The sequence below is a fragment of the Sander vitreus genome, chromosome 10 (assembly GCF_031162955.1).
Source record: "Sander vitreus isolate 19-12246 chromosome 10, sanVit1, whole genome shotgun sequence".
Classification (NCBI taxonomy): Eukaryota; Metazoa; Chordata; class Actinopteri; order Perciformes; family Percidae; genus Sander; species Sander vitreus.
The window spans coordinates 23,164,358-23,184,883 of NC_135864.1; the positions used below are offsets into that span (position 1 = coordinate 23,164,358).

The 20,526-nt window shown below is 42.8% G+C and overlaps 1 protein-coding gene across 7 annotated transcripts in view; it reads left to right on the forward strand.

The window, feature by feature from the left end:
* The window catches only part of LOC144524612 (F-BAR and double SH3 domains protein 1-like), a 24,661-nt gene extending 5,636 nt beyond the window's left edge, over positions 1-19,025 (forward strand). For 3 of the 7 annotated variants that reach the window (XM_078260994.1, XM_078261000.1, XM_078260998.1), the window contains 17 exons: positions 1,064-1,208; positions 1,465-1,607; positions 1,886-1,949; positions 3,154-3,282; positions 3,938-4,060; positions 4,929-5,024; positions 5,422-5,538; positions 5,746-5,850; positions 7,329-7,484; positions 8,465-8,593; positions 12,340-12,423; positions 12,971-13,115; positions 13,643-13,743; positions 15,366-15,470; positions 15,623-15,773; positions 15,903-15,958; positions 16,141-19,025. In XM_078260994.1, the coding sequence (XP_078117120.1) occupies positions 1,064-1,208; positions 1,465-1,607; positions 1,886-1,949; positions 3,154-3,282; positions 3,938-4,060; positions 4,929-5,024; positions 5,422-5,538; positions 5,746-5,850; positions 7,329-7,484; positions 8,465-8,593; positions 12,340-12,423; positions 12,971-13,115; positions 13,643-13,743; positions 15,366-15,470; positions 15,623-15,773; positions 15,903-15,958; positions 16,141-16,209 (1,918 nt within the window). In that variant the 3' untranslated portion in view covers positions 16,210-19,025. Of the gene's footprint in view, positions 1-1,063; positions 1,209-1,464; positions 1,608-1,885; positions 1,950-3,153; positions 3,283-3,937; positions 4,061-4,928; positions 5,025-5,421; positions 5,539-5,745; positions 5,851-7,328; positions 7,485-8,464; positions 8,594-12,339; positions 12,424-12,970; positions 13,116-13,642; positions 13,744-15,365; positions 15,488-15,622; positions 15,774-15,902; positions 15,959-16,140 lie in introns of all 7 variants that reach the window. The other 4 variants (XR_013502619.1, XM_078260997.1, XM_078260996.1 and 1 more) reach the window with 4 other exon arrangements.
* The last annotated feature ends 1,501 nt before the right edge of the window (positions 19,026-20,526 follow it).

The window sequence follows — 20,526 nt, forward strand, 5'->3', positions numbered from 1 at the left end:
ATTGTCATGCCATGATTTCTGACATGGTCTACAACTATTGCTCGGATTTCATTGGACTCTTTGCTGTTGCTGCCGCTGTCTTGGTCCGTGGCCTTGTCCTCTACCACGTTCCCCCACACCTCTCAAACAAGGCCCACAACCACCTCTCAGAATGGGTGCTTGTCCCCTGCCATTCCTTTGACCAACACGTCTTTACTCGTCTTCCTCCCACCACCACTGCTTGACCTCTATTGTGACATGGATCACCTGCCGGCTTCACGTTATGTATCGCTATGTTGTTGCAAGTGGATCCCAATCAATTCTTTGTATACTCGTACCACAATGTGATCTCAATCATCAGTAACGACTTGGCAGAATTGGACAAGCAATTCCAAGGGCCTGCATCCATACAGTGCAGTACTGTCAATACTGTAACTAGTCTGAAAAGGTGGTACATGGGACCATAGGAACAGTGTCTGATAAACAGTAGTACATTACAGTAAAGAATGATGATGAAATATTACATCCATAGATAATGTAGTCTAATTGGTGACAATGAATCTCGTTATCTTGAAACTCTCATGATCTAAACATGGAATATTTTTTGTCTGTTTCCATACAACTATGCATTAAGAGTAATGCAACAGTTACTTATCATTTTGAGCAGCTGTATCAATTGATAGTTAGATCATTGTAATGAAATTAATAGACAATCATCTGAAATGTAATGTGTGAATTGCCTTTTGAAATTAAGTAGTACTTTGATGTTAAGTTGTGTCATATTGAACAGGTGATCTTTGTTAAATGAACAAATGATCTTAGGTTTATGTGTATTGTATCCAAGCGATTGAAAAAAGTGTTTTTTGATCATTGGTTGTGAGTTTTGTGTCTAGAGTTTTGAAAAATGACGTCAGGGTTCTGAAATTAGTGCCAAAGTGATTGTAAAAAACTGTAATGTACTAGGAGCGTAATACTGGGTTGGGTCTTAATGGAACATATTAGTATTATGTTGATTATGATCAGTTTGTCTTTCAGAGAGAAGCGTTAAGTCAGTCCATTGGTATGTGTGTGGCTGTATTTTCAGGAGTGTGTTTGGTGTGTGGCGGTCAGTGGTGGACGCCACAGCTCAGTCTGCCGCATCACGACTAGCCGCCACGGAGGAATACCGCCGACTGATTGAACAAGTCTCCAGAAGTCTTCGCAATGCAAAGGACGTCCGAGCTAAGAGAGTGAGAGAGCTGCACACAGTTTACACACACACACACACACACAGTGCTCACATACGTAAAGGAAGCATTCAGCATGTGTGTTTATGTGTGTGTGTGTGTGTGTGTGTGTGTGTGTGTGTGTGTATGTGCATGTGTGTGTGTGTGTGTGTGCGTGCGTGTGTGTGCGCGTGTGTGTTTGTGTGTGTGTGTGTGTGTGTGTGTGTGTGTGTGTGTGTGTGTGTGTGTGTGTGTGTGTGTGTGTGCATGTGTGTGTTAGGGCCTGGAGCGACTCCAGAGGGTGCAGGGGGAAGTGGTGGATGCCCTACGGGAGCTGCACACAACCAAGAAGAGCTACCACCAACTCAGTCACATCGCCAGTGTTGCCAGAGAGAAGGCTGCTGATGCACAGACCAGGTCGCTGTGTGTGACACAAACAAAACAAACAGACACAAATGGTGATGTTGACCCATGAAAAAGATCAGCAGCCTCATTTAAGAAGAGGCACATCCATTTTTTACATACAGGCACCATGTGATGTGTTGTCAAATAATGAAGCCCTGCAAGTATTGTTATTAAAAGATCAGCATAGTCCCCAGTGTGCAACATTGACATATAAATAGTTAAATGTTATCGCAGGCAAACATTCATTTCAATATGTATATAATATGTTATCATTATGTTTTAACTGTGTCTTCCAGAGCCAGAAAGAGTGAACATGGGATTTTCCACTTTAAGACAGGTCTACATAAAATGGCCGCTAAGGTATGAATCTGAAATTAACTATGTTAGAATAGATTGTGTATGTAGCTCCTACACAACAGACCAAAGTAAGAAATTGTCCTGTTGTCCTGTTTGTCCCCTTGATCCGATGTTTGAGTATTTCCACCTTCAGGTGAAATGGAAGTTACAGTAATAACCTTCTGTCTCACATGATGTGAAGTCAACATATATTTGGCTGGCCTTTAGGCAGGGTAGGACACTGCCTAGTGTATGTTTGGCCAATCAAACCACTTTTAGCTGAGCCTTGTAGTCCCGTTCGGAGCAGTTGTCATACCAGGCAATGATAGAGGAGTAGAAAGTGCTCAGTATTTGATTTCTGGAGTTTCCTCGGGCGTCTGAGGTCAAACAGTCTCTGGAGTCCCCCCCCCCAACTCAGGACAGCAAAGTCTGGCAAACACCCAATTTGCTATACTTGCATGGTATGGGGTCTACTAAAAGTCCTGAAAAGTTTGTCTTTGTCAGCCTTTGCAATCCTGAGTTAAGGAGACACAGTCCTTTTTTGGCATAGTTTCAGCACGTCTCCTTCTGATCTACTGATCAGTGGTGTGCTGAAGGTGTTCCGGCAGAACGGGATCCATGATGCGGTCAGCCAACACCGACGTGCACACCAAGAGGAAGACGGTGAGCGCCATGCACGTGGTGTACGCTCTGAAGAGGCTTCGCGGGTTAAACCTGATCCTGAATCACAAATAAAAGAGCCACACACTTCATCTATAGAGAGACTTCCCGTCCTGAGGAACTTTCTTTATTACTTACATTTGAACTAAGTCAGTGATCATTAAAAAGCAGCTCAAGACCCCAAAAGGTAAGAAACAAAGTTCCTTGAGGAGACATGGATAAGGAAAAGGCTCTTTTGAATGGCAAAGCCCTTCCAGATAGTTCTCTCCACAAGACTAAAGTTATCTGCATGTACTGTCCATGTGAACTGAGTTACCCCCGGAGTTAGTCCAGTCTAAAACACTACTGGAGCTTTAAAAAATGGAAAAGTATTCCTTTTAAAGTGCATTTAGAACAGATAAAAAAAATTGCAATTAGTTTGTGATTAATCGTGAGTTATCTATGGACAATCATGCGATTAATCATGATTCAATATTTTAATCGATTGTCAGTCCTAATAATTGTGTGTGTGTGTGTGTGTGTGTGTGTGTGTGTGTGTGTGTGTGTGTGTGTGTGTGTGTGTGTGTAGCTCAGCGCCAGGTTAAAAGAGTGTGATGACCGTTTGACCGAAGTTCGTAATGAGTATCTGCTGACGTTATCAGCAGTCAACGGCCATCAACAACACTACTACACTAACGACTTACCACATATTATGGAGGTAAACACACACACACACACACACACACACACACACCCTGAAACATACAAACGAGAAAAGGAGGAGAAAAGGAAGTAAAAAGCAGTTTGAGTTGCGTATCTGATTGGTGTCTGGGCTCTTTTGTGTCAATGCCAGTATTTCAACTGATGGTCATCTGTCATTGTTTGGTTAGTTCACAGGGTATGGTGTTGTGGCTCCCTGTATTTTCTATAGTGTTGTTTTTAATTGTCTGTAGACTTGGTAACCCTTTCAACCTGGATTCCCTCAAATATGATGGCTTATAAAAAGTTACATAAAACATGTACTGCACACAAGTTTATTTCACTTCACAGGTCGAGTCAATCAAAACCAGGCAGTTTAACATCAAGAAGAAAGAGATGATGACAGAAATTGGATGAATGAGGGAGAGTAGGCTGTGCATTGTGCAGAACAAAGTCAACAGACCGAGTCTGCAACACGTCAGAAAGGATGTGGTCAGTGTTTAATCAGATACACAACTCAAACTGCTTTTAGCTTCCTTTTCTTTCTTTGGTTTGATTAAATGCAAATGTGTCAGAGTTTGCTTTACTGAAGTACAATTAATGGATAAAAGCTGGAGTGTTACAAATGGTGATTAAACAATTTAAAATAATAAAAACTGTATTTCTCCTATCAGCAAATGGACGGTGATGTTTATGATGATTTGAGAAGCCATTTCACCCTGCTGTGTGGGACAGAGATGAATACCTGTCTGACCACACACACACAGTACAGCATGATATGGGAGAGTGTTGCTAAGGTATGTGCAAACAGGCTTTGTTTGTGTTACATTATATAATACAGCATTCCTCTCATATCGAAGTTATGGTAACAACCAGTTTCAATAACCAAACAGCTAACAGCCGATTCAAAGCTATTAGAATGTGTTTGAATATCTATCCAAACCGTGTTGTGACTGTCTGAGTTTTATCCCACAGTGGCTCCTGAGAAACCAGACATAAGACATTTCTCACCTTAGAAAAGATGGGGGTGGGGGGTGGCGCAGAGGGGTAGCATGGAGGCTCCAGAAGACAGAAAGCAGGAATGTGGAAGAGGTGGAAATGAAGAAAGACATTAAACATGGGAGAAAATGTCAAATAAGACCATGTTTGAAAGTAAGGAAAAATAGAAACGCGATAGTTAGAAGAAAGCGGAGGCATGTGTTGTGAATGTTCAGAGCGGCCAATCATGAGGCTTACTGCCATAATGGTTTACAGGGAACAGAGGTTTACAGAAGGAAATTCAACACATACACAAAATGTCTGAACTAATGTAGCAACTGAGTGTCAAGTTGTTTCCTTTGAAATGTGAGTGGGAAGAAAGCATTTCAACACATATGTTCTTCATTTTTGTGATGTTTGCGTGGCACAGATGAAAACAATGGGGTTTTGTTCACCTGCACTTTTTTGGTAATTTTATTGCTCAAAAGAAATCCACCCACACCCTAGTGAAACTCCGGTTTGGCTTGAAACCACTCCTGGCGACGGGCTGTTAACCACAGAGCTTTCCTATTTTCAGAACACTCATTTCCAATCCTCTCTGACAAATTCTGGATGTTAGGGAGAGGAGGAATTGTTTGTTTTGTTTGTTTGTCCCTGGTTAACATTAATTGGCTGCTGTTCTGTCAGGTGACCAGAGAGAGAAATGCTCTGCAGTTTCTTCAAGAATCTGTCTCCTTCAGCAAACCCCCTGAATTCACCTTCCAGCCGGCTCCACGTGACAAGGTGTGTTTGCATCTGTCTGTGTGTGTGTGTGTGTGTGTGTGTGTGTGTGTGTGTGTGTGTGTGTGTGTGTGTGTGTGTGTGTGTGTGTGTGTGTGTGTGTGTGTGTGTGTGACAGTCATCTAGCCTGAAATTAATTAGAAATGCCATTTTACCTGTCAGCAACAAAGCAACAAAAACTAAGCCTTAAGTCAAAACAATAAATGGGTAATTGTGTGACATAATAATAATAATAATAATAATAATAATAATAATAATAATATCCTAAGACCTTATATAATGCAGTCCAGTCTAACAACACCTGTGCCATTAAAACTGAAAGATGCTATGTGCGGTTGTATTGAGTTCCATTCTGCTGATGAATGAAGAATGGAGGGATGTTTGTCCGTCTGTTGTGCAGGTGTCTGCTCTACAGGAGGTGTGTGCTTCAGAAGCAGAGGGCTGTCTGGTTAAGGAGGCCAAGAAATGGGCTACGAAAGCTGCTAAAGACTACAAGATCATCACCCATGGAGAGAGGGTGGGACTTTGATTTCACAGTTGGAAGGCCAAGATACTCCTGAGCTCGTGAATACTTGTTGCAGTGGCCCTCAGCTTTTCTGTTGTTCAGAATATTCTCTTCTCGACATACAGCTTTCTAAGAAATAATATTATTGTTATTACTGGATGTATGTACTTTGGGCTGGCCATAAAAAGGGGAATAACTATGTATATGTTTGTCTGTCAGGCTCTACAGACGTTAGAGAGTCGGTTGAAGCTCTTATCAGGGGAGACAGGGCTCAGTGTGGAGCAGAAGATAGCAGAGGTGCAGGACACTGTCAGGAAAGCCAAGGTACTTATTTTATGCACATTAGCCCTACTCCTAGCCTACTACTCCTCCCTGACTCTTCCTGTTGCCATTCTGCTCTCAGCAATCAAATCATATACTACCTCTTTTGTGAACCTAAAGATTTTGGTAAACTCATTTCAAGCACCGAAACAATTCGTACAACACATCTTAAGTTAAGGTTTGTTTTCTCTTTACACATTGCTCTAGAAACAATTTGGATCTCACTATACAGAAAGCTGAGTTTGTTCTGAACATTTTGATATGAAACACACAGGGATCAGTTATATGCAAATACCCTAAAAAGGAAAATTTAAGAAGATGTGTGAAAATGCCCTTAGACCCCAGAGGGTTAACTTATAGAAGAAAGCACATAAACTCATAAAGCACACAACACAGAATCAACAATCATTTATGAGCTGAATTAAATAGCTGAAGACAATTCTTACTAAATAAATGGGCAAATATTCAACATGTTGAAATTGAAAACCCTAGAAAGTGAAAATTATATTAGATCCAGGACAAAACTGACAGAAGGGCGGGACAATTACAAATCCATCTGCTATTTCAGCACCACAAACAGCGCCACATATTTATCAATATGCAGTGAAGCTGCTAAAGATTCAGAGCCGTGGTCCTAAAACCATCGCCTGAGAGTAGCCAGTTAAAGGCTACTGGAATATGTATTAAGGATTTGTGGCCCTTCTTCAGGCACTAAATGATCACATTGCATTTTTGTGCTGGTAACATAGAAAAACAGCAGCACCAATAAAAATAGCAGTTTCAGGCTCATACAATTCATATTTAAAGTGTTCTTTTATGGAGGTGCACACAGCAGAAACTGAACACGTAGCAGATGAATAGATGTTAATAAGGTTTTGAGTCCTTTAATATTTGGTATCTGTCGACACTGAGACCGATTGGATATTTATATTTTACTTAAATGGTGACTAAATATGTATCGGACACATAGAAATACCAGCTGCAGCTACTAAATCTGACATAGCTTGTTCTTTGTGAGCTACTTGCTCCCAATTCTGAAGCTTCTGGTTCAAAATATTCACTTTATATGCTTAATCTGATGTGAATGAAACATTAACTAGCACAAACTAGCTTCGATGACTGAAGATAACATGACCTGCCCCCAAAGAGACATCTCTAATCAGCTTGCTGGAGTCAATACTTTAGGGTAGTCATGGGTGGTTATGAAACATTTCTAAATGCATTTCCCACATTTAGGAAGCCACTGCAGCTCCTAATTCAATCCTAAATCATTGCAGTTACAGTTTTAGCTTTGTTCTCATATTTGTACAACTGGAGCACTGGATCCTATCCAAACCCTTCATTTGTAAAAAGGGTGTGTGTGTGTGTGTGTGTGTGTGTGTGTGTGTGTGTGTGTGTGTGTGTGTGTGTGTGTGTGTGTGTGTGTGTGTGTGTGTTTGTGTGTGTGTGTGTGTTTGTCTGTGTGTGCGAGTGTGTCTCAGCTCAGCAGGGTCAAGGCAGAAGCCCGTCTGGCTCTGTTGTCGGACAGTGTCACAGGAATTGAACTGTGGCTTCACAATGCCATGGACCAGGCAGAGGAGGAGCTGGAGAGAGAGAGACGCCTCAGTGAACAGAGGAAGTCTACTGAGGACTATTCAGTATGTACACACAGCAGGACGGTGTGCGTCTGATTGATTCAAATCAATGTACAGTGTGTGTGTGTGTGTGTGTGTGTGTGTGTGTGTGTGTGTGTGTGTTAATGGTGATGAAGGAACATGTCAGCCAGTGCAGCAGTGTGGTGTGTATGATACAGCGGGCTGTGATACAAACACTATACTATAAAAGTCAAAACTGTCACAAACTGGTTCGGTCTGAAACCACATGCAAGTCATGGAGAGATGAAAACATGACATTCTAACATTCCATTGCCCAGTGAGGTGGACTGTTGGCCTCAAATTAATAGAAGAACAAAGACGGTAACATTTGGAAGATGAACTTTATTGAGAATAATGTCACACCGATGTTAGTCTCTCATGTCGAGCTCAATCTCCACAGCGCTGTGGAGTAAGGTCTGGCCACACCACAGATGCTTTCTGGGATAGGAGAAAAAAAAGCTCTGGGTTGTTTGCATTTTTTAAACCAATCACAACCGTCTTGGGCGGTGCTAAGCTCCGGACGCAGCGACGGTGGCTCTGCCAAATAGTCTCAAGAAGGAACTGGTTTTGGTGGAACATTTGCACCCTACAAAAATATAACGTCACATACAATATTAAATGAAGTTAACTGTTGACACAATACAGTAACGTGAGCTATTTAAATTAGCTGGAGACATGGTTAAACCTCATTGGCTCTTACCAGTGTATCTCCGTGTGTATCGGTCCCAAAACGTCCCAGAGAGGAAATGCCCTAAACATATTCTTTGTAAATCTTGATAATCATTCCCTGAAAGAACCAAACAGGCCTGCCTTGTTGCACCATCCAAACTTGACATTTTCAGCATGTAGCTCACTAGCTCGAAGTTTGTTGTTTTTCACCGAAGAGAACAGAGTTTGAGAATGGAAACACACAGAGCGTGCCGGATGTCAAGCTTCCTTGATCCAGACTACACTGATGTGTTTATTGTGTGTTTTTGTTTCAGGAGGATGAGTTTGAGCTGACTGACTTTGAGGACTATGATGATGAGAACGGAGACATCTTTGCAGATCCAGTGTCAGCATCTGGAGTGTGTATTTACCCTGCAGCCTGCAGAGTTATGTATAGCTTTCAGGTAGAGATCACAGAAATGTACACTTATACAGTTTAGAGGTGGTTTAGATTTTTTCATCTGCATTTTTTCAAGTAAAAGTATTACAGCAAACCTTCAGCTGGCGTCAGGTAGAGCAGTCCAGGAGGAGCACAGTCCTCCCAGTCAGGAGATAAGCTGAGGTAGTCAACGAGTTCTAGGAAAGGGTTCCACGTCTTTAGGAATGTCGAGATAGAGCCAAAGCAGCGTGTGTGGGAGAAGTTCGGAGAAGACATGGAGAAGGACTTTCGGTCGGCACCAAGGTACTTCTGGAAAACCGTTCGCCACCTCAGGAGGGGGAAGTGGGGAACCATCCAAGCTGTGTACAGTAAGGATGGGACGCTATTGACCTCAACTGAGGAGGTAATAGGGCGGTGGAAGGAGCACTTTGAGGAACTCCTAAATCCGACTAATACGCCCTCTATGGTAGAGGCAGAGCTGGAGGATGAGGGGGGATTGGCATCAATTTCCCTGGTGGAGGTTGCTGAGGTAGTTAAACAACTCCACAGTGGCAAAGCCCCAGGAATTGATGAGATCCGTCCAGAAATGCTTAAAGCTCTGGGTGTGGAGGGGTTGTCTTGGTTGACACGCCTCTTCAACATTGCGTGGAAGTCTGGGACGGTGCCTAAGGAGTGGCAGACCGGGGTGGTGGTTCCCCCTTTTTAAAAAGGGGGACCAGAGGGTGTGTGCCAATTACAGGGGGTATCACACTTCTCAGCCTCCCGGTAAAGTCTACTCAAGGTGCTGGAAAGGAGGGTTCGGTCGATAGTCGAATCTCAGGTTGAAGAGGAACAATGCGGATTCCGTCCTGGTCGTGGAACAACGGACCAGATCTTTACTCTCGCAAGGATCCTGGAGGGAGCCTGGGAGTATGCCCAACCAGTCTACATGTGTTTTGTGGATCTGGAGAAGGCGTATGACCGGGTGCCCCGGGAGATACTGTGGGAGGTGCTGCGGGAGATACGGGGTGAGGGTCCCTTCTCAGGGCCATCAATCTCTGTACGACCAAAGCGAGAGCTGTGTCCGGGTTCTCGGCAGTAAGTCGGACTCGTTTCAGGTGAGAGTTGGCCTCCGCCAGGGCTGCGCTTTGTCACCAATCCTGTTTGTAGTATTTATGGACAGGATATCGAGGCTTAGTCGGGGTGGAGAGGGGTTGCAGTTCGGTGGGCTGGGGATCTCATCGCTGCTTTTTGCAGATGATGTGGTCCTGATGGCATCATCGGCCTGTGACCTTCAGCACTCACTGGATCGGTTCGCAGCCGAGTGTGAAGCGGCTGGGATGAGGATCAGCACCTCTAAATCGGAGGCCATGGTTCTCAGCAGGAAACCGATGGAGTGCCTTCTCCAGGTAGGGAATGAGTCCTTACCCCAAGTGAAGGAGTTCAAGTACCTTGGGTCTTGTTCGCGAGTGAGGGGACAATGGAGCGGGAGATTGGTCGGAGAATCAGCACAGCAGGTGCGGTATTACATTCAATTTATCGCACCGTTGTGACAGAAAGAGAGCTGAGCCAGAAGGCAAAGCTCTCAATCTACCGGTCAGTTTTGTTCCTACCCTCACCTATGGTCATGAAGGCTGGGTCATGACCGAAAGAACAAGATCCAGGGTACAAGCGGCCGAAATGGGTTTCCTCAGGAGGGTAGCTGGCGTCTCCCTTAGAGATAGGGTGAGAAGCTCAGTTATCCGTGAGGAGCTCGGAGTAGAGCCGCTGCTCCTTTGCGTCGAAAGGAGCCAGTTGAGGTGGTTCGGGCATCTGGTAAGGATGCCCCCTGGGCGCCTCCCTAGGGAGGTGTTCCAGGCACGTCCAGCTGGGAGGAGGCCTCGGGGGAGACCCAGGACTAGGTGGAGGGATTATATCTCTAACCTGGCCTGGGAACGCCTCGGGATCCCCCAGTCGGAGCTGGTTAATGTGGCCCGGGAAAGGGAAGTTTGGGGTCCCCTGCTGGAGCTGCTACCCCCGCGACCCGACCCCGGATAAGCGGATGATGGATGGATGGATGGATGGAGATAGAGCCTTTTAAAGAAGATCTAAGCTTCTCCAGCTTCAAATTGTCGAGCACCTCTTTAATCCAACGGTCGTGTGTAGGGGGGCGGGAAAGCTTCCAATTGAGCAGGACCAGTCTCCGAGCTAGCAGAGATGTAAATGCCAAGGTCCGCCTCAGTGCAACAGGGAGGCCAGTGTCAGGGGACATGCCAAAAATGGCTGATAAAGGGTTAGGGGGGGACAGTGTGCCTGTAGGCTCTACTCATGGTGTCAAAAAAGCTCATCCAAAAAGTTGTTAGTTTGGGGCAAGACCAGAACATATGGGTATGGTTGGCAGGAGACTGGTTACACCAGTTACAGGCGTCCCGGACAGTGGAGTATATTTTAGACAATTTTGCGTTTGTGTAGTGGACTTTATGAAGGACCTTGCATTGGATTAGGCCATGACGAGCACATATGGAGGATGAGTGAACCATAGCCACAGCAAACCTTCTTTAAACTTGTGGTCAGGGCTTCACATAAGATAAGATATTATCAAATATTGTATGTATTGTCTGTCACAAAGAACAGAAAGTTTCCTTTGACAAGGCTCCACATCAAACAATGCATAAATATTTTCCTATGGTCTAAGACCATTTGAAAACATGAACATCTCTCTCCCAAATCCAAAAACGACAGTGTTAAACTCAAATTCACAATATATAATATACATTTCCTGTTTCCCAACTGAGAACACTACAATAAAAAACACATGAACACCGTTCATTGCCTACGGAGCAGCTCCACTGTGGAGGTGGCCGTGGATCAGCTGCAGGGGATTGTTAGAGCACTGCCAGGTGAGTTACCTGACACAGATGGGCTAATCACACTCTCTCTTTATATGTGTAGTATAAAGTGAGAGTGTTAAAAGCTCTGAGCAAAGCAAAGCCGGGCAGCCAGAGGCACGCAGTCAGAAAGTGTGTGAACTTATGTTGAAAGTGTGTGAGCAGTTGTGAATAAATCCTGTTGTTGGTGAACAGTCTGTGTTGGCTGTGGTTCGTGCTGAGGGTGACCCACGGTGGCAGCCACACCTGCTACATTCACACTTCACACTTCACACGAGTTTCAGACTTATTTCTCTGTTTCTGGCACTGAGAGAGAGCAGCTCATGTACAAATATACTGACCGATTTCCTTAGGCCATTAAAATAACATATTTGTATTCTTAACTTAGGTGGTGTTCTTTAAAAGACATTTCATACTTCCTCCATGCTTTTTAAATAAACAAAACCACACACTTCTCAAATATGTCAACATGACAACTTAACACTTCTCTAATGTGGTCGTGACAATTTGGGGAAGTGAAGTGACAGCCCAGAAAATGTTGAGAAACACTGTGTCACACAAATCAACAGCATGGGAGAAGAAGAAGTCAAAATCAGCATCTGCCAGTTTTAAATGCTGCTTGGTAGTTTGATCTGTCTAAATAAATATTATCTGGATAACTAGAAAAAGTATATCTGATGTGGTTTAAAGAATGTAGAAGGCCATGCTTGTCCTACCCAGACTTTTATCTGAAATCAGTGGAACATGTTGGATATCAACATTCAGAAAAGATTCAGAATGTTGTGTTTTGAGAAAATCGTGAAAGAAAACTACAAATGTGACCGCAAATGTACTCAACAAAGGCAATGGACAGTGTTATATCGTTTGTATATAGTACTGTCGTTGGATAATGTTCATGATGACAAAAGCATGTTACTTCCTGTAGGCCAGCCACTCAGATGAGCTGTCAATCATGGAAGGGGAGGAGCTTCAAGTGATTGAGGATGGAGACATGGAGGACTGGCTGAAGGTACCGTCTGGTTACATTGTAACCTTAGTTCTATCTATCCCTCCACTGGTAATTACTGCATATGTATGGGGAATGATCCCCCTGCAGCCAGGGTTTACTTATTAGGTACTTATTACATTTTATTATTTTTATACGTTACATCTGCAAATAAAATCCTAATTCCTACACACTGCTCCTTGAAGGCTCCATGTGAGGAGACAGTGTACACTTTAGAAGGAGTTGGACTGTGAGAAAGTGGCTGGTTCACAATAAATTCTCCTTACATTGAGGAAAAACAGAGTCCATACTATTCAGTTTCATGCGCAGATTGCAAAACGAAAATAAGATTATGGTGCATGCATAAGTGTGCATGGAACATGGAATAGTGTCACATATGGAATATGTAACAGAGTGAAGAGAAAGTCCCAATCCTGCTGCTCTGCTGTGTGTTGACATATCAGCACATGGTGCCTGTATATAAATAATGAGTGAAAGAGTTGATAATCCTTGATTTAATATGTATATACCGTGCAGTGTCTTATGTGTATCTCTATATGTCTCTGTCCAGGTGTGTAACTCGTGTGGTCAGGTGGGGTATGTTCCTGAGCGTTATGTGCAGTTCCTGTGTCTACCAGCAGAGGATGCTACTCAGCTCAACACTTCTTTCAGCTCCACCTTATCTACTGGCAATAAAGAGAGGGCAGGGAGCAGAGGTCAGTCGTGTGTGTGTGTGTGTGTGTGTGTGTGTGTGTGTGTGTGTGTGTGTGTGTGTGTGTGTGTGTGTGTGTGTGTGTGTGCGTGTGCGTGTGTGCGTGTGTGTTATTTACAGTACCGTAAGTAACACACAGGCACATAGGTGCTCAAACGTCTCCCCGGTTAGGAATAACAACTTGTAGAAAGCTACTGGTTGCATGGCAACGATTATGTTTTATCATCAATGCTAGTGCTGTTAGCTAAAGTTAGTGATTTTGGTGGTCAGGAAGTGAGAAATGAGTTTTATTTGTGCATTTTTTTATATTCAGCCATTAATCGTATGCTGGCTCCCTAAATTGGCACTCAGTCATAAAAGCTTTGAGAACTGCTGATGTAATGTGTCTGCACAATGATTTATAATAGGATGATGTCATGTGAGTGTGTGTGTGTGTGTGTGTGTGTGTGTGTGTGTGTGTGTGTGTGCGTGTGTGTGTGTGTGTGTGTGTGTGTTAACAATGTACCTGTGTCCCTGTGAACCCTGTGTCAGGTGTAGCCAGAGCTCTGTATTCCTACCAGGCCCAGAGTGCAGAAGAGCTTTCCTTCCAGGAGGGGGCACTGATTCAGCTGATCCGCTGTCGACATGCAGAGGTGTGTGTTATCTGCACCAACGTAGGGACTGAAGCCTCAGAGACATGTGCTCTTCTGATACCTACATTTAGAGAACACAGCAAATCTTTGCAGACAATCCACGGTGCTCCGGTAAATTGTACAGTCGTAAAATAACTTATCAAGCTACAGTGAACTGTCAGGATCAGCTGTCAGGGTTAGGGGGAGCAGAAGTACGCTGATGATCTCAGTCGAGGGGTCTACTACTTACTAGGGGTGTGAATCTTCACCGTGCTCACAATTTCATTCGATTACGAATATCCTGTCAACAGTTCGATCCGATTCGATATCACGATGCATCACGATGTGTCACCTCCTCAATATTATTAGGGGTCCAAGCCCGAGGGGGCTGGGAACCACATATGCAAGGCAACGTGGTTCCCAGTACCAGCAGAGCTGGAAAACCTATTGTATCTCTACGGATTATTATTTTTCCAGAGGTAAAAGTGACTCTGCAGCCTAAACCGTGTTACCGTATTAAGTTACTCAAGTGAAATTTTGTGTGACGCCTACCTTGGAAAGGAAAAATGACACATATGCACTAGCGCTATAAAAAATAAGAATGGATTTAGCCCCATAACTCTCCCTTACATTGTACACTCAAAAACGTAATAGCCACGTGTTCCCGAAATTCAGCTGAATCACGTGATACAGGCCTAGCCCATATCCGACTTTTATCACAGTAAAATTGCAATTTATCTAAAACCTACTTTTTCGAACTCCTCCTAGGTTGTGCAACCGATTTGCACAAAAAAATGGAAAATAGCATCTCCAGACCGACCTGACCAAAATTTATCAAAAGAATTTTGCTACGTTAAGAAATGCGCAAATTACAAACAAAGGTTTTGTAGCTAGCTACCAAACACAAACTTTAGGATATCTCGGTCATAGTAAATGCTATCAACGCAAAGTGAGAGTATTGATGGACATGCCACCCCGAGGATCTGTACTAAATTTGGCGAAGATCAGCCATTAGGGGGCGCTGTAATTAACGTAGACACGTTTTGGCCAATAACTCAATGCATGCAAATGGAAATGTACAATTGCAATTTACTACAGACCTTGCAGAATAATCAATTATGGTCTGTCTCTGCCTCGATGCAGAATCGTCCACGTCCGCAACCGTGATGCAATGATGCAATGATTCATTTCAACATCTCTACTACATACTATACACCTTTTAAATGGCTTTAGGTGATCTCTCCCTTGCTGCAACTGACACAACTAAGCTTTATGCAAATGAATGCACAATGACGTCACCATGCATTGAACCCTTTGTAGTTTTAAGTAAAACTATATATTTTTTAGCATACAAAAAACTACAGCTCCCATTAAAATATACAATCGCAGCAGCGCAGCTACTTATGTCATCGTAACATGATTTTGTCCATATCCAGAAAACTCCCCAGTAATTATTTCATCTTTTTAGTTGTTATCTCTGCTTTCTTAAAAAGTCTCCATTGTTAAGTCCTTTCTGTCCTGCTGTTATTACGGACATGTCTGATACAGGATTTTTTTTGTGGAAGGAAGAGATGGATTCATGAGGCAGTGCTGGGATTGTTCATATGTCCAACCTTTTATCTCTATCTCACTGTGTGTTTCAGGTGGACGATGGGTTTTGGGAGGGAGAGCTGAATGGACGGATCGGTGTCTTCCCCTCGGTGGTGGTAGAGCTCGTCCATGATGAAGGGGAGGAGGAGGAGAAGGAGGTGACCCTGTGTTCTCTGTATGCTTTCATAAATAAATCCTGTAAATGATGACTTTTAAAAAGCTTTATCCATCTGACATCTGCCCAACTCATCTTACTGTTTTTTTTATTTCTAATTGACTTTGTTCCCCTCTGGTGTTTATATTTCCCCAGCCTCTCCCCACCCCAAACATGCCTCCATTCTCTCCCTCCAGCCCAATCCCTTCCAACTCTGGCTGTAGTTCAGCACTCAGTGCTACCCCCTCCAGTGGTGTGGATGACAGACAGCAGCTCTTTCCTCCGAGGCTCGCAGACAACACAATAGGTGAGTGATGTCAAACTTTACCCTAGCTGGAGCAGAGGTTTTGTCTGCTCCTATTCTAATGTCAGTGTGTTGAGATGGTAATGGTTGTCAGTGTGTGTGTGTGTGTGTGTGTGTGTGTTGTCCCACCAGAGACTGCAGGCAGCAGCCACAATTCTCCAGACGTTTCCAGCGGCCGACTAAGACCAGTATGTGCCCTTTAAAACAAAGATTGTTCTCTGTATTTATGATGTTTTGGCATAACAGCATGTCCTCGAACAAACATATGGACAGATGAGGATTGGTGAATGCTAATTCTATTTGTAATAATGATGTTTGAGGGATCCAGTGATAATCACCACATCTCTGTCTTCCCTCTGTCTTGATCTAGTGTCGAGCGCCTCCTCCTCCTCCTCCTCCTCCTCCTCCTCCAACACAGAAGCCTTCCCCTCAGCCTTGAGACAAAGTCTGGACTCACTGCCAATGCTCACAACAATACACCATGTGGAAGGATGTGTTAGAGTTTCCCATTGGTCAATGTAGACGTAAGGTGATCTGAACAGCAGAGAGTATAATTAAGCAATATCACATAAGGGATGCGTTACCGCAGGCCAGCTACTTAGTTTCACGTACATGTATTTCTATGTATCATGTACATGTATCTCTAGGTATCATGTACATGTATCTCTATGTTTTATGTATCTGTGTGTACATGTACTGTATCTGTATGCAGGGTCCAAAATTAGCACCATCTACCAGCCAATTGCTGGCAAAAAATGCATGTGGCTGACAGATTTGCTTCACTCACCAGCCAAAAAAACAATGGCAACCTATTGAGTGGCTGGTAAAATTTTAACATTCACTAGCCATTTGGCTAGTTAATTTTGGACCCTGTCTGTATGTATCATGTACATGGATCTCTATGTATTATGTACATGTATCTGTATGTATTATGTATCTGTATGTTTAATGTACATGTAGCTGTTGTTTCCATTTGTTGATTCTGACCAGTTAACAGCTGATCACACAGTAATGGGACGTTGCTCCATCGTTTCCTGCTCTCCAGACCGTATTCAGCCCGCTCTTTAACAGACTGAACGTCCATGTTTATATTTTATAGTTTTTTAGCAGCGGCTCACGTTACCTGGAGGTTTGTACTGAAGTATTCAACTTCTGTCCTTTACTTCGTCCTCGTCTGACGACCATTCACAATTTCACTCAAATGTTATTTGTGGAAATATGTCCATGGCTGTGGTGCAATCAAAGACACATCACCGTTAATGTGTAACGGTTTTTTAGAACCCCTGTAAAGCGGATTGATACATGTGTAGTTAAAAGTGATGTCATACTGTATATCAGCACTCATGGAATGCCTCTTGTCCAATCACATTACCTGGTTTGAGCTAGCTTTAAATCCCCCATGTGTCCCTGCAGTGGAACTAACCTCCATGTGAGCACAGACACAGATATGTGCACCAACATTCATGCAACGGTGACAAAGACATTAACCCTCTGAGGTCGAAGGGCATTTTCACATATCTTCTTAAATGTACCTTTTTAAGGTATTTGCATATAACTGATCCCCATGTGTTTCATATCAAAATGTTCAGAACAAACTCAGCTTTCCGTACAGTGACACCCACATTTTTTCGTTTCAGTGCTTGAAATGAGTTTACCAAATTCATTTGGTTTTATATGATTAAAATAGTAAATAAATGTCTGAAATGAAATTTTTTAATATTGATTTTTGAGTCGGAGTTTGGACATGCCGGTGGGTCTTTCGTCCTTTCGAGGGTTAAAGGGAGAAGTCAGCAGCCGTGCCTACATGTACCAGGATGCATCGCGTGTGATCAACAAGTTTGCTTAGTTCTCTTAGCTTTTTAGTAAACAAAATACCAAATGTCAAGAAAGGAAAACATTGTACACCTAAACAGAAAAATACAACCGCACGCCTTCTGAATCTAAGTTTGTCTCCTAATCAGAACCAAGACGAGATTAATTACCATTACCTTGTTAACTCATCATGAAACACACTTCATTCAAACGAGACAGACACTAAATAAAACTCACCATATCCTTCTTAGTTAGTCGTTCCAGTGTTCAACAATCACCCACTCTAGTTCACAGAGAAGGTGTGAAAATGAATTGTAAAAGTATATGGAAGTAAGAATCTGGAACTCTGTAGTTCTTCCTTCAGCAGATTTCTAAACTATTTTTTATAGATGCTATTACCATTAACTAGGTGTTATAATGATTTACTTTTCAATTTGTCTGTTTTTGTACTGTGTTGTATCATTGTGGATTTAATGAAACTAATGGTGCATTATAGCAACAGAATGGCTAATAATGTGTGATGCTCATTTGACTGATGTCATGTTGTGATGTCATCGAGCTCGACAAGGACACAACACACACTCACACAGGTGTGAAAAGCATAGTTCTGGTATTTATTTCATTAGAGTAAATTATGATACATGTGCGTATTTACATCCCCAGCCTGTGTAGGTACTGTACATATGGCCCAGGCCCTGCCAGGGAGGACAAATACTATACATCTGTCAAAGAAAAGTGGTTCTGTCTGATCCGATATGACGATTTTTAGTGATTATGGAGAATAATAAGTTGCAACATGAGTTCAATAGCTGCTTGACATCTCACCACTTTGGTATCATTGTCACAATTCTTCTGTAGCCTTTTTACAAGTTTCCCCAGATCCCAGGGCAGCAACAAGTACATATAATGCAAGCTGACCAAAATCTATTTATTGGTCCCATTGTCAAAATAACTCAACAGTGTGCATGTGTTGTGTTATGTTATGTGTCAGCCTGAAGACGAAATGAAATGGAACAGGAAAGACAAGCAGCACAGAGGACCTCTGAGCTAAGCTGGTCCTTAGGGTAATATTTTATATTCAAACGCGTGTACTGTTGCTGGTGCATGAAACTTTGGGCTGATTGTGACTTGGCCTTTAAGAGGCAGTTGTCCTGCTGGAGAGTTCATACACACACCGTTTAAATACTGCCAATAACATCCAGATTCTATTACCTTCCATTTCATTTCCAAGTACACCAATGCATCTGCAATGTGAATGCCACGTGGATCTTTAATAAATAAAATACTCTGTATCTGCTCTTCCTAATAATTGTGCCACGCTCGCATTCTCTGGAGATTCAACATTAAGCTTTCTGATCAGTTTCGCTCTGTAACTAAATGAGTCTCTGAATTAGTTCCAAAGATATTTAATATCTCCGGACTACTGGGCCCCAGTTAAAGGATTCTAAGGACACAGTTAATTAAACAAAACAGAAAATGTTTGCTGGCTAATGTTTTACACTAGAATTACCAGGCAACGTCTCAATATGCTGCTATAAAACTCTGTTTACCATGGGCATATTGGTTTTTCGGTTGTACTTGGTTTAAGTAGACTTTTAAAATGTTATTCTTTGAATGCGTTTTACAATAATCATTCCAATGCATGTCAGCTTGTGTCAAACATTCTCGTAAATCAAATGACTTCATCTTGAGTCTTCTATACGTACTCTGAGAACACTGACCTGACTAAAATGGATGTTTTGCAGTGCAGTCAGCTATACAAGCCTGGATTTGGTCTGGATAGGTGCTCCATGTTCTTAGGCAGACAGACCTTTGACTTTAACTGCGACTGTCTCCAAATGGATCAGAAGGACAGAGAGACACAGAGCTTCACTTATGGCTACTGATAGCTGCACCATTAGGACAGCTCATATCCTTTTATATACATGATTCTATATTTGCAATGCAATGTAGTGATATGATGCATTTCGGCAGCTGATATAGTGCATTAGTAAAAATCCAAAGAGCTCTTTACACACACTAACTTTTAGAGTATTATCTTGTAAATCGGCTTCCAACAGATAAGCCTTGTTGAAAAGTAACACAGCAGCTTGTATTTCTTGGAATAAATTTGTTGATGACATCACTTCCTGCAGCGATGAAGGTGGTGATGGAAACCCTCTGACGTGTGGATGTGTGATGTGTTTGGAACCAGCAGAGGGTGACACACAAACTGTCACCATCCCCATTCCTAAGAAAAACCTCCAAACATCAACAGATCATCAAAGTACCAAAACATCCTGCAGAGGTCTGGATAAAGATACGGTACTATATTTCCCGCTGAACACTGCTTTAGATTCTTGAGACATTCTGTCCACAGGCCACACAGCTAAAAGGAAGATGGCTGAAATGAATATTTGGGGGGGAAATAAAGACACGCATTGAGAGGAAAACTGGGTCAGCAGACTACAGGCCTCCGGGCTGCTTTCCCATAAAGACCAGGAAGTGATGCTGACCTCTGACCTTTAACCTTTGAGCTGTGTCTTATAAACTCCTTCTGTTGGAACCGGTCTCTGGAGAGCTGGAGTCTCCAGGGCCAGAGGCTCGGCTGTACCGTACACTGGGCTGAATGCCAGCTAATCTTAACAAATAAAGATTCCCTACTTGTGTTTCTTATGACATACAAGAGGGATGCCCGTACTTGCTGTCTTATAGGTTCATTTCACTGAAAGTATATAAATTACGTACATGTTTTCATCCTTAACACTCATTTTATCTGGGAAGGAAATTTCATTCACCTTCACTATTTTGTGGATCAACGTTCAGAGGCAGGTATCTGAAAACCTGAGCACAACCACGGAGGTAAATTGATACTAAGTGACACACTGAATTTAAAAAATTTTTTTTTACTGGGGAACAGATCCCTGTCGCCATGCAGTAAGTAAAAGTGTCCCTCTTATTTTGG